Consider the following 14,338-nt stretch of genomic DNA (forward strand, 5'->3'; position numbering starts at 1 on the left):
TACTAAATAGAAGTTCTGCCAAAGCTTCTTTTCATAATTCAAGTCTTCCAAAATACAATTACAAAGTTTCGCAACTAAATCTGTTATACAATATGATCTCTCATTGTTTAATTATATTTCAGTTAATTCCTTGTTTCCCTAGGGATAAATTTTGTTTTCAGTAATTGCAATCATGAAGACTAACAAACTGAAGCTACTTTTTCCATCTGTTTGTTGAATATCTTAACTAAAGACTTCTAACTGATTTTGAACAAAATGCAATTTCTAAAAGCTAGTTAGTGACCAACACCAAAAAAAGTGTGCATATTGTCTGAATATTATATATAGTTCACTTAATTTTATATACATAAAACTGCATATGAACTTTAACTACAGTTACCATTTCAATTAATAGAATACCACAGCTATATTACATATGCACTGGAATACTTCTGTTCCATAGATTTCTTACTTTAGTAAAAAGCACTATTTTACTGTGATGCTCCGCCAAAATATGTATTCATATGATAATCTACATTAACACATTGCATTTTCTGAATTAAAGTTAACAGTAGCATTTACAATAGGGTCAGAAAATTCACCTTTGACACAAATGGCCTCCACTTCCTACACATATTTCATTTGCATCTAATCTTTAATTCTCTACGTGTCCCTCTAAACCCACTGACTGTCGTTCTAGGGGCTTCATGCCTCCCACTAGTCATGGCCTAGGGCATAAGCCACCCAGTGTGGGTCATGACCCCACTTGCTGCTCTACCCAGTGGCTGCAGGACTTATAGCAGTAAGTACATCTCCCGCCCCCACCAGAACAGGAAGCAGTTAGGCTCTTGCTAGCTGTTCATTTCCAAAAGTCTTCATTTTATCAGTCGATTCCCTGTATGCTGTACTTCAAAGGAAGATATAAGTATCCTTGAGACTAGAAAAGGTTGGGAAAAGAGAGACAGGCTCTCTTTCAGAGTTTACCACATGAGAACTCTTTCAAATGCACGTGACTCTGCTAAGAGAAGCCATGTCAGAAACTAAAGTGTGATGAAGAGGTCTTACCAAATCTCTGTCGTGCAACTGTAAATAACAATCATCCTTAAAAAATGAGGAAGTCCGGGACAAATGCTAAACTGGACTGGATGCTTAAACAGGTTAAAACCAAGATGTTCTAGACAAATCAGAATACAAAACTCTTTACACCTGGAACTGTTTTTGATTCCAGCAAATACAACCAACCCCTACATTTTGTTTGTGCTTTTTCCACATTTCTCTTGAGTCTGACGCCTATTTTCTATTCTCAGTGTATCCACGTTAGCCTAGCTGCTTCTTACCACATGGCTAAATTGTCTATGACTTGTTTATTTGGTCCAGGACTCATTTTCTCTTTCTATCCATTCTTTTCATACCTGCCATAGTTTCTTTTCTCCAGAAACTTTTGTGCCTCATCACATCCTTGCTGAAAAATCTTTTAATGGCTCCTCATTACCTGCAGAGTAAATCCCAAACTTTGATTCCAGGTACAGCTGGTCCCTGTTCTACACTTAACAGATTCATTCCTCACTCCTCCCTTACGTGAATCCTTCACTCCAGCCCAGCTTGGTCACTCACCATTTCTTAAACACACTTGGCATTTGCTGTCCATGGTTTTGTTCACGCTATTATTTCCACTTAGTCTTCTCAACATGGACCACACTTGCTGAAATCTGACTTAATGCTTTAAGCCCAAGCAACATTTTCAAGAATTCTCTGATTCCCCATATAAATGTATTCTCTTTGTGGCCTGAAGTTCTGCAGTATATAATGGGGACATTTAATCACAAGAAATGACAATTAAAAACTGTCTGTGGGAGAATATTTTTAAGTGGGCTGGCCTTTTGACGTGTAAAACACTACAAATGGCCCAGGTTGTTTCACCTTTGCGTAAGATCAGTCTTGCTTAATAAATTTTGGATCTTCCTTAAATATGAAACAAAATCAGTTTCATGCCATTTTTCCACTGTGTGTGTGCATGCTAAGTCTCTTCAGTCATGCCCAACTCTTTGAGATCCTATGGACTGTAGCCCACCAAACTCCTCTGTCCATAGGATTCTCCAAGCAAGAATATTGGAGTGGGTTGCCATTTCCTCCTCTGGGAGATTTTCCAGACCCAGGGATCAAACCTGCATCTCCTGCAGCTCTGGCATTGCAGGCAGATTCTTTTACTGCTGAGCTACCTGGGAAGCCCCATTAACGAAGACATAATGAGGGAGAATAAAAATATAAGGTGTGAGTGTGTGTGTGTCTCAAAGGAAGGACGCATATCAAACTGATAATAATGGTTATTTAAGGGGATGCTCGTTGCATTGGTGGGTTGAATTACACTGTATACTCCCAAATTGTTTAAATATTTTGTAATGAGCATATATTAAATATTTTGTGTGAAACAGAAAAAAATGATTACAGCACATTAAAAAAAATTTTGGCCTACATGGCACTGTGTCTGTGGTATCTTGGTTGTGGCAGTTGCCTTCAAGTAGTTCACAACACAGTATTTCCTTGAAGCTCCTAAGAATTTCTGGCATATGCTACTGCTTAATAGATGTTCATTAGGTGATTTGATACATAAATGCCCAATGAATGGAGAATATAGAGGGAACAAAAATTTGACCCAACACTTTTCCAGTGATTTCTCTGTATTTATTTTCAAAATCTTATCAGAATAAGAAAATTATCTACAACTGTGTGAGAGTAGAAACATATTTGAAAAGCAAACAATATAGAGAAAAAGGAAAAGCATGGAAAAGTAGTTGTTAAGTTTTAATGATCATATAAACTCTCCTTGCAAATGTTACAATCCCCAAATCAGTGGATTCCTAGTCATAAGATGAATGAGACATTGTGACCAAAATCAGTAAAGCTATTAAAGTATTTAAATGTTTAATTCTTTAAGAATCAAGTAACTGTTAGCCATAAAACTAAATAAGAGAACATCTGGAAGGCAAAGAGGTTGAAAGATTGGAAATTTAAAAAGCAAATGGTGTGCTTAGTGCTACTGAGGGACTTCAGCAAATAGATATAAACCCATGTGAAAATAAATACAGAGTGTGTGTAATTACAATAAGCCCTAAGATGCGTTTAGCATTTATATATCTCCTGGGAAGCTTCGTGAGTCAGAAAGATAAAACCAAAGCAATGGGAGGCTATTAAAATATTATTTCCTGTTGTATTGGAGAACTTGAGAAGAGAATAAACATACCGATTACTTGCATGGCTGGTTCTACGTCTGTCGTGGCCTCTTCCAACAATGACAGCAGCTTGGCTGATATCTGATGCACCGACTCGATGTTACTAAACAAGCTATCCACATCCAGCCGATCAACCTGAAGAAACGCAAACACTGAGCACCAGCTGATGGAGGGAGAGATGCACGCTATTCAAGACGTTTCCTCCTGCTAAACAGTAAGCATTTTATATGCCAGCCCACACTGCTTTCATCAGCTGCTTCTGTAAACATTCTTATTTGGGATTCCTAGAGGAAATGTGCAGTTTTTCATGCAAGAGATTGGGATGTTGCATCTGTTGTTACCTTCCTCTTTTTCTTTATTTTGACTTAATTTTGATGAGTTGAGTATACATCTACATAACCCCCTGTAAGAACCAGAGTGTGAAGAAGATTTGGGCTCCATAGTTGGTGTTTTATTAATTGCCCTCTATGAGGGTACGTATGAATACATATGAATTTAGAACATTTTACTGCTTATACAGCAGAAGTCAGACCTTACTCTAGGCAAGTGACTATTTTCAAAGTTGTTTTAAAACCACAGATGTTCTGAAAGTGATGACAAGTAGATGCGCTGAGTTGTTTCCTGCTTTCTTTCCTTAAAAGAAATGTGAATGGAAATCTTCACCAAATATGTTCTACTAATTAAAGATTCATCATATTTTATAAATTCATGCACACCTTCAAAAGTGCTTCCCAGGTGGCGCTAGTGGTAAAGAATCTGCCTGCCGATGCAGGAGATGCAGGTTTGATCCCTGGGTTCAGAAGATCCCCTGGAGAAAGAAATGACAACACGCTCCAGTATTCTTGCCTGGAAATTTCTATGGACAGAGGAGCCCAGCAGGCTACAGTCCTTGGGGTTGCAAAGAGTGGGACACAACTGAGTGACTAAGCACACACACACACACACCCTCAAAAACCAGTGTAATCGGTTCTAGATCTTATAGCTGGTGCTTATAATAAGTTATTCATTCTTTTACTCAATAATTCCTGAAGTCCTTTTATGTACCAAGAATTGCAATGGAGGCCAATCTCTGTCACAGGCATTGGGTGATTAGTAAAGGATGGCCAATGATCCTCACCTATCCAGGAAGAGCATGATGACCTATGTGCCAGATTTTGCTGGATCCTACTCAAAATCTTTTTGTTGATTTTAAACCAGATCTCATTTCATAATCAAACAGCATCTTGGTTCAGGCTCCACTGGGCTGCCACAGGGAAAATGAGCAGATGTCTTTTATTCATGGTTTTTTTGTACATGAGGAATAGGTGGATAACTAAATCATCAATAGTCAAGTCATGGAGAAGCTTAAAAGATGAAAAACAGAATTACTTGTCCAAAACAAGGTTGACAAAATTAGGGGTGAGAGAGAGACAGCAAGTTCGCCTAAGGATCAGAAGAAAAAGAGTCAAGAAATGAAGGGAAATTGGGAACAGGATATAGAATAAGAGACAGACCTGGAAGAATTCTTGAAAATGAAGGCCAACAATTGCCTCTTCTTTTTTATGCTTTCAACATCAGTTTCTTCTGTGAGTTAAGAAGCAATAGTTAGAACTGGACATGGAACAATTGACTGTTTCAAAATTGGGACAGGAGTATGACAAAGCTGTATATTGTCAGCCCACTTATTTAACTTACATGCAGAGTACATCGTGCAAAATGCCAGGGTGGATGAATCACAAACTGGAATCAAGATTGCTGGTAGAAATATCAATAACCTCAGATATGCAGATGATACCACTCTAATGGCAGAAAGTGAAGAGGAACTAAAGAGCCTCTGGATGAAGGTGAAAGAGGAGAGTGAAAACCCTGGCTTAAAACTCAACATAAAAAAAAAATGAACACCATGTTATCTGGTTCTATCACTTCATGGCAAATATTAAAAGTGGAAATAGTGACAGATTTTATTTTCTCGGGCTCCAAAATCATTGCAGACAGTGACCTGAGCCATGAAATTAAAAGATGTTCTCCTTGGAAGGAAAGCTATGACAAACCTAGACAGCACATTCAAAAGCAGAAATATCACTTTGCCAACAGAGGTCCATATTGTCAAAGATATGGTTTTTACAGTAGTCCTGTACAGATGTGAGTGCTGGACTGTAAAGAAAGCTGAGTGCCAAAGAATCGATACTTTTAAGCTGTGGTGTTGGAGAAGACTCTTGAGAGTCCTTTGGACAACAAAGAGATCAAACCAGTCAGTCCTAAAAGAAATAAACCCTGAATATTCATTGGAAGGACTGATGCTGAAGCTCCAATACTTTGGTCACCTGATGCAAAAAGCTGACTCATTGGAAAAGACTCTGATGCTGGGAAAGATTGAGGGCAGGAGGAGGAGGGGGTGACAGATGATGAGATGGCTAGACGGCATCACCAACCCAGTGGATGTGAATCTGGGCAAACTCTAAGAGATAGCGGAGGACAGGAAAGCCTGGCATGCTGCAGTTCACGGAGCTGCAAAGAGCAGGACATGACTTAGTGACTGAACAACAGTTTCTTCAGCTGTGCTGCATCTATTTAGGAGGCAGGGAGGAGGCGGGCTGCTCATTTTTTAATCTCATCCTTTTTTGGACATTGATCCCATTCTTGAAACCTTGCTCCACAGCTGGACATGGATATTAGTTTGATCAGAATGAAAGTGAAAGCCACTCAGTCCTGTATGACTCTTTGTGACCCCATGAACTATACATTCCATGAAATTCTCCATGGACTTTCACGGAGTCCATGAAATACTGGAGTGAGTAGTAGCCTTTCCCTTCTCCAGGGGATCTTCCCAACCCAGGTTGCAGGTGGATTCTTTACCAGCTGAGCTACTAGGGAAGCCCAAGTTGATCAGGATGTTCTGTTATTAAACATGAAAGCAATACTACATATTGCACCTTGCTTAAAATTTTGTGACTATGTCAGTTGCCTCCTATGGAATATATTCTGGCTGGATATATGGATTTCAACCATCTTGGGAAATTCCTCACCTTACTATCATTAGTCTGGTCCTCAAGAAAACTATAGGACAGGGCATATATGGCTCTTCTGCCTAAAATCTATGGGTTTTCAAGACTTTATTTTATATTAGTTATAAAATAAGACTTTATTTTATATTATATTTTATATTATACAAAATATCTAAAAGGCAGATAACAATCATATGACTTTTTGTTAATCATAATTTTAAATGACACATATCTCTTGAGTACACATATCAATTGAGTAATGTATTGAGCATTAATTAAATCACAAAGGCATAACTTTGCATAGTGCAAAATATGTTTTACAAAAGTTCCATATGAGTCAATTTTTTCTAGATTGATTGATTCTAGATGTGCTAGTTTAACATTTTATAAAATCATATTTTGAAATTAATCCTTCTAAAGTATCAAGTTCCATCCCTAATTTACTTGTTTTATAAGGAGTTATTTCATATAGTGTACTGCCTGGAGAATCCCAGGGACGGGGGAGCCTGGTGGGCTGCCGTCTATGGGGTCGCACAGAGTTGGACACGACTGAAGCGACTTAGCAGCAGCAGCAGCAGCAGCACCCTATTATTTGACCATAAAAAAGGCTGATGCTAAAGAATTGATGCTTTCAAATTGTGGTGCTGGAGAAGACTCTTGAGAATCCCTTGGACAGCAAGGAGATCAAACCAGTCAATCCTAAAGGAAATCAATCTTGACTATTCATTGGAAGGTCTGATGCTAAAACCGACGTTCTAATCATTTGGCTTTCTGATGTGAAGAGCTGACTCACTGGAAAAGACCCTGATGCTAGGAAAGATTGAAAGCAAGAGGAGAAGAGGGTGACAGAGGATGAGATGGTTGGATGGCATCACTGACTCAATGGACATGAGTTTGAGCAAGCTCTGGAAGCTGATGATGGACAGGGTGGTCTGGCATGCTGCAGTCTGTGAGGGTCACAAAGAGTTGGACACACTGAGCGACTGAACAACAACCTTACTATTATTTCATTTATTTGGGGGTCTTCATTCTGAAGGACATAAAGTGCTTAATATTTATTATTTCCTATATTGTTCCAACTTCTCTGTAAAATATGAATCAGTGTGTAAACAGGGAAATTCATGCAGAGTGAAGAGAGTTACCATGCCCAAAATTATGAAGTTCAAGATAGAGTTTGAGCTGGAAATTGATCTTTTATTTCTATGCCACAGTCCATGACCAGCAATTACAAATAATAGAATACTTCATCATCTCTGTTTGGATTTTTTAGCTTGAAGTTTTCACCAATTTGTCACCGCTACAATTTATTTCTCAAGGTCAGAATCCCACATATCTAATTTATATTTTAAATTCATTTTGTAAGGATCTAACTCTGTATTCTATCTGCAATCTGAGCTTGATGCAATGAATTATAAATAACAAAAACATAGGTTTTGATTTCTTTTCTTTCTGAAGGACAGAAAGGATTAAAACATCAATTGGTACAGTTTCAATCACCAATATCCCCATAGCCCATGGGGATCTTGTGAATCATGAGATGAATTCACATTTAGTCTCTACTATGCCAAGGAACAAATAAATGTCTCATCCAAACAGGCTTTTAAAACTGGTAGATGATTTTATAACTACTGATGTAAGTTCAAGGAAGCATTTGTATACATTTATTATTTACTAGAAATGGGCAGTACACAGTCTAGGCTGAGTTATATTTTAAATGAAATAAAATTCACTTTTTGATAAAGAGATTTAGTTTAAGTATACATTATTCTAAGCAAAGTCAATATATAATCTTTTGAAAACACAAGACAGAAACATTAAAGGTCAGTGTTTTGGTGACAGATTAATTTTTTGCTTCACAAAAGTATTCACAGGATATCCTTCAAATAGTAAGTTCCCATTACATTTAAATAATTGCTGTATGTATGGTTGCATGTATATGCAAAACTGCCCAGTCATAAGTGTCTAAGTAAAAGAAAACACATCATTAAAATTTTCTCAATTCAGAGACTGTAATCATCAGTATAGAATTCCTCTGTCACCACCAGCATCTTGTACTCACTCTTTTCAAAACTTATTTTGCATTTTCCCACAATCACATCCCAGCCCCAAGCTCTTTCCTTTGCTCACAAAGGCTTTGCCCTCATATAACTTACAACACTCTACCTATCTGAAATGAAATATGGTAATGGTAGTATTTGCCCAGTAGTTTTGCTCAGCTCCCTGTACTTTCTGTCGCTTCTGGGAGAGGCCACAGTTGCTCAGTTCTACCTGATCTGGTGGACTTGTCAGTCATGGTGCCTGCCCCTGCCCAACTCCCTCCAGTGGTGAGCGTGTGACCCACTGCCATAGCAATTGGCCCAGGATGGCAGGTTGCTAAGCAGAGCCAATGAGAATCTTCACTGATTTTTAATCAGTGGTTGTTGGGAAACAGAAGGGCCTAGATTACCAGCCCTAAGAATATAAGTTTCTATCTTCAGCAGTCATCTTTGTGGAGAACTTGACTGCTGCAAAGTCAGCACAGAGAGGGAAATTAAATCTGACATCATCATGTTGGCTTCTGTATCCACCTTGCCTAAAGCAAGACATCCTTATTATAGAAGCTGATGAGCTGCTTTTTAAAATTCAAGCTAGTTGGAATTTTGTTTCCTGTAACTAACAGGGGACTAATACACTTCTCTTTATTCAGAAGTGAGCCAGAATCTCACTTCTTCTAAGAAATCTTTCCTGCTCCCTTGGTTGGAATTAACCTCTCCCTCTCCTGAGCTGCCATGATTCTTGCTCTGATGACCCAGTGCTTATATTGAAGCCCATTTTATATTTAGGAGATATTTATTAATTTGTCTGTCTTTATGTAAAAACTGTGAGTTCCTCCGGGACATTTGTCTTCGTGAGTTATTTGAATGCCACTGTTTCTAATACAGTGCTAGACTCCCACCTAGTTACTCAATAAAAGTTTGACAATTTGAATTGAATTGAATCATTACAATTGAAATGATCTATTTTCTCTGTAGGAACTGTCAAAAAATATCCTTTTTCTCCACTCTACTAGGGCCTTGAGTCACAAGTATGAGCAGATCAAAGTGGTTTAAAGAAAAAACAGTCAAAATAATTTCATTTGGTTGTTCAAAATATCACATTTAGTGGACATTTTATAATTTTCTGCTAAATTTTATCTGCAAAGAAAACTGTTGTGCTCAGTTTGGCCATTACTAAACCTGGAAGATTTGCTAACAAAGGCTACACGTCCCCCTTCATTTACAACTGGGAAATCCCTGTCTGTTGTCTTCTATTTAATGAACCTTGGGACGGTCAACCTAAACATAGTCACAGACAGGAATAACCAAACCTTCTCAGGTGTTGTGCAAACCCCAACCAGAAACACCTTTAAAAGTGAACATTGAAAAGAAGTTGAGAAACAAACTCTTAAAAAAAATTTTTTTTTTCTTCAGAAAAGTACTTCTTGTATACTGTAGAAAATGGTTGCTCAAAAGTGGCAAGAACCTGCCTGCCAATGCAGGTAGACATAAGAGGCATAGGTTTGATCCCTTGGAGTATTCTTGCCTGGAGAACCCCATGTCCAGAGGAGACTGGCAGGCTACAGTCCATGGGGCTGCAAAGAGTCAGATATGACTGAAGCAACCTCGCACACACAGGTAACTAAAAGAAAGAAAATGCAGTTGCATATAATTCTACCACACAGAAATAACCACTGACATTGCGAGGTATGTCCTACCATATTGTTTTTCTCTGTGTGTGAGTACGACTGTACAAAAGATTTATATACTTTCAACCCTGTTTTAAGTTGAATTTTTTCAACGTAATGAATATGAACATGAACATGAACTTAATGAATATGAAAATCTTTTCATGTCATTAATTTTTCACAATTGCACTATTTTAAATGTCAACATTATATGGAAATACTGTAGTCTACTTAATCAGTCATTAAATCTTTGAAATCTAGATAGATTGCTGTATTCACTATGATAAGAAGCTCTTCTGACTAAAACCATATTCACACACCCATGATTATTTTCTAAGGTCTGTCTAGTCAAGGCTATGGTTTTTCCAGTGGTCATGCATGGATGTGAGAGTTGGACTGTGAAGAAGGCTGAGCGCCAAAGAATTGATGCTTTTGAACTGTGGTGTTGGAGAAGACTCTTGAGAGTCCCTTGGACTGCAAGGAGATCCAACCAGTCCACTGTAAAGGAGATCAGCCCTGGGATTTCTTTGAAAGGAATGATGCTAAAGCTGAAACTCCAGTACTTTGGCCACCTCATGCGAAGAGTTGACTCATTGGAAAAGACTTTGATGCTGGGAGGGATTGGGAGCAGGAGGAGAAGGGGACGACAGAGGATGAGATGGCTGGATGGCATCACTGACTCGATGGACGTGAGTCTGAGTGAACTCCAGGAGTTGGTGATGGACAGGGAGGCCTGGCGTGCTGCGATTCACGGGGTCGCAAAGAGTTGGACACGACTGAGCGACTGAACTGAACTGAATTATTGAGCTAAAGTTATTAATATTTCTTAAGACCCTTGGAAAAGAAATGCAAAAAAGCAAAATGGCTGTCTGGGGAGGCCTTACAAATAGCTGTGATAAGAAGAGAGGTGAAAAGCAAAGGAGAAAAGGAAAGATATAAGCATCTGAATGTAGAGTTCCAAAGAATAGCAAGAAGAGATAAGAAAGCCTTCTTCAGCGATCAATGCAAAGAAATAGAGGAAAACAACAGAATGGGAAAGACTAGAGATCTCTTTAAGAAAATTAGAGGTACCAAGGGAACATTTCATGCAAAGAGGGGCTCAATAAAGGACAGAAATGGTCTGCATCTAACAGAAGCAGAAGATATTAAGAAGAGGTGGCAAGAATACATGGAAGAACTGTACAAAAAAGATCTTCAAGACCCAGATAATCATGATGGTGTGATCACTCATCTAGAGCCAGACATCTTGGAATGGGAAGTCAAGTGGGCCTTAGAAAGCATCACTATGAACAAAGCTAGTGGAGGTGATGGAATTCCAGCTGAGCTGTTTCAAATCCTGAAAGATGATGCTGTGAAAGTGCTGCACTCAATATGCCAGCAAATTTGGAACACTCAGCAGTGACCACAGGACTGGAAAAGGTCAGTTTTCATTCCAATCCCAAAGAAAGGCAATGCCAAAGAATGCTCAAACTACCACACAATTGCACTCATCTCACATGCTAGTAAAGTAATGCTCAAAATTCTCCAAGCCAGGCTTCAGCAATATGTGAACCGTGAACTCCCTGATGTTCAAGCTGGTTTTAGAAAAGGCAGAGGAACCAGAGATCAAATTGCCAACATCTGCTGGATCATGGAAAAAGCAAGAGAATTCCAGAAAAACATCTATTTCTGTTTTATTGACTATGCCAATGACTTTGACTGTGTGGATCACAATAAACTGTGGACAATTCTGAGAGAGATGGGAATACCAGACCACCTAACCTGCCTCTTGAGAAATCTGTATGCAGGTCAGGAAGCAACAGTTAGAACTGGACATGGAACAACAGACTGGTTCCAAATGGGAAAAGGAGTACGTCAAAGCTGGATATTGTCATCCTGCTTATTTAGCTTCTATGCAGAGTACATCATGAGAAACACTGGACTGGAAGAAACACAAGCTGGAATCAAGATTGCCGGGAGAAATATCAATAACCTCAGATATGCAGATGACACCACCCTTATGGCAGAAAGTGAAGAGGAACTAAGAAGCCTCTTGATGAAAGTGAAAGAGGAGAGTGAAAAAGTTGGCTTAAAGCTCAACATTCAGAAAACGAAGATCATGGCATCCAGTCCCATCACTTCATGGGAAATAGATGGGGAAACAGTGTCAGATTTTATTTTTTGGGCTCCAAAATCACTGCAGATGGTGACTGCAGCCATGGAATTAAAAGACGCTTACTCCTTGGAAGAAAAGTTATGACCAATATAGATAGCATGTTCAAAAGCAGAGACATTACTTTGCCGACTAAGGTCCGTCTAGTCAAGGCTATGGTTTTTCCTGTGGTCATGTATGGATGTGAGAGTTGGACTGTGAAGAAGGCTGAGCGGTGAAGAATTGATGCTTTTGAACTGTGGTGTTGGAGAAGATTGTTGAGAGTCCCTTGGACTGCAAGGAGATCCAACCAGTCCATTCTGAAGGAGATCAGCCCTGGGATTTCTTTGGAAGGAATGATGCTAAAGCTGAAGCTCCAGTACTTTGGCCACCTCATGTGAAGAGTTGACTCATTGGAAAAAACTCTGATGCTGGGAAGGATTGGGGGCAGGAGGAGAAAGGAACGACCAAGGATGAGATGACTGGATGGCATCATGGACTCGATGGACATGAGTCTGAGTGAACTCTGGGAGATGGCGATGGACAGGGAGGCCTGGCGTGCTGCGATTCACGGACACAACTGAGCAACTGGACTGAACTGAATTGAACTGACAATAAGTCTAGGTTCATTATGGGCTTCCCAGGTGGTAAAGAATCCACCTACCAGTTCCGGAGATTCAAGAGATGTGGGTTCAATCCCTGAGATGGGAAGACCCCGTGGAGTAGGAAATGGCTACCTGATCCAGTATTCTTGCGTGGAAAATTCCATGGACAGAGGAGCCTGGTGGGCTACAGTCCATGGGGTCACAAAGAGTGGGACACAATTGAGCTCTCTCTCTCTCTCTCTCTCTCTCTCACACACACACACACACACACACACACAAAGTAGGTTCAATATAAGGTCCAACTCTGGACCCTGTATTAGAGTTCATATAGAGGAAATCCACCTTGGATATCATCTGACTCAGTCTCAGAAAACCTGTGTCCTATCTGTCCTTTCTATAAGCCAGTCCCATGCACAGCATCATGGTGAATCCTGGGCATAGTCACTAAATTAGTTTGCTCCAGTATTAATGTTGAAAGCTAAAAGCCGAATGATATTAATATTTTAACTGTAACAAGGTAAGACTGGAAGAATAGTGAAAATGTATTAAAAACAACTCTAGGAAGTGGGGACCCAGTGGGGATGTTCTGAAAGGGAAGAACCAGGTCTAGTTTTATTTTTTGGTGAGGCAACTGAGAAGAGGAAGGCTTGTGAGACAGAAACTGCAGCAAGTGGGGAAGAAGGATGTTGGCAGAAGGCCCTGGCAACCACAGGGCTGGAATAATTATCTAATTACGATGGCATTTACTCCAATGGTTGGCTTCTAGATTACAAAGCTTTTCAGGGTAAACTAGCCATTATTTCCTCAGGTTTCTCAAAACTAGTGATTTGTATGTGTGAACGCTCCTGCTGTGAAACTAGACTCTACACTGGCTGATTGAGTTACACTGCAAGTTAAATCGATATCACAGCTAGACAGCAAGCCTTTTCACTAATCTCACAGTTAAATGCTCCAGTTACCTGACACTGGGAACAGTCCCAGGCTGGGAGACATTCACATAGAAAGGCCTGATCAGTGCAGAAAGTAAGGCTGGGACCCTGGGACAGACCCCTCAGGATGAGCAAGAGAAGGAGCACAGCCAAGAGGTGAGTGAGGAGAGTCTTCATTAGACCAGAGACAGTGGTCAAATGTGAGAGCTTTTGGAGGCCTCTGAGAGGAGCTACTCCATGTTCAAGGTCAGGAGGGGCAGCCGTGAGGAGATACCCCTCATCCAAGGTAAGGAGCAGCAGCTGCGCTTTGCTAGAGCAGCTGTGAAGAGATACCCCATGTCCAAGGTAAGAGAAACCCAAGTAAGACAGTAGGTGTTGCAGAGGGCATCAGAAGGCAGACACACTGAAACGATACTCACAGAGAACTAGCCAGTCTGATCCCATGGACCACAGCCTTGTCTAACTCAATGAAACTAAGCCATGCCGTGTGGGGCCACCCAAGATGGACGGGTCATGGTGGAGAGGGCTGACAGAATGTGGTCCACTGGAGAAGGGAATGGCAAACCACTTCAGTATTCTTGCCTTGAGAACCCCATGAACAGTATGAAAAGGCAAAATGAGAGGATGCTGACAGAGGAACTCCCCGGGTCGGTAGGTGCCCAATATGCTTCTTGAGATCAGTGGAGAAATAACTCCAGAAAGAATGAAGAGATGGAGCCAAAGCAAAAACAACACCCAGTTGTGGATGTGACTGGTGATAGAAGCAAGGTCCAATGC

The 14,338-nt window shown here is 40.0% G+C and overlaps 1 protein-coding gene across 1 annotated transcript in view; it reads right to left on the bottom strand.

Moving 5' to 3' along the window:
• Positions 1-14,338, bottom strand: part of ARHGEF38 (Rho guanine nucleotide exchange factor 38) — a 149,035-nt gene that overhangs the window by 68,929 nt on the left and 65,768 nt on the right. Inside the window, exon 3 of the mRNA XM_040237525.1 lies at positions 3,221-3,344. Coding sequence (XP_040093459.1) covers positions 3,221-3,344 — 124 coding nt within the window. The remainder of the gene's footprint in view (positions 1-3,220; positions 3,345-14,338) is intronic.

This window comes from Oryx dammah, unplaced genomic scaffold, assembly GCF_014754425.2.
Source record: "Oryx dammah isolate SB20612 unplaced genomic scaffold, SCBI_Odam_1.1 HiC_scaffold_3, whole genome shotgun sequence".
NCBI lineage: Eukaryota > Metazoa > Chordata > Mammalia > Artiodactyla > Bovidae > Oryx > Oryx dammah.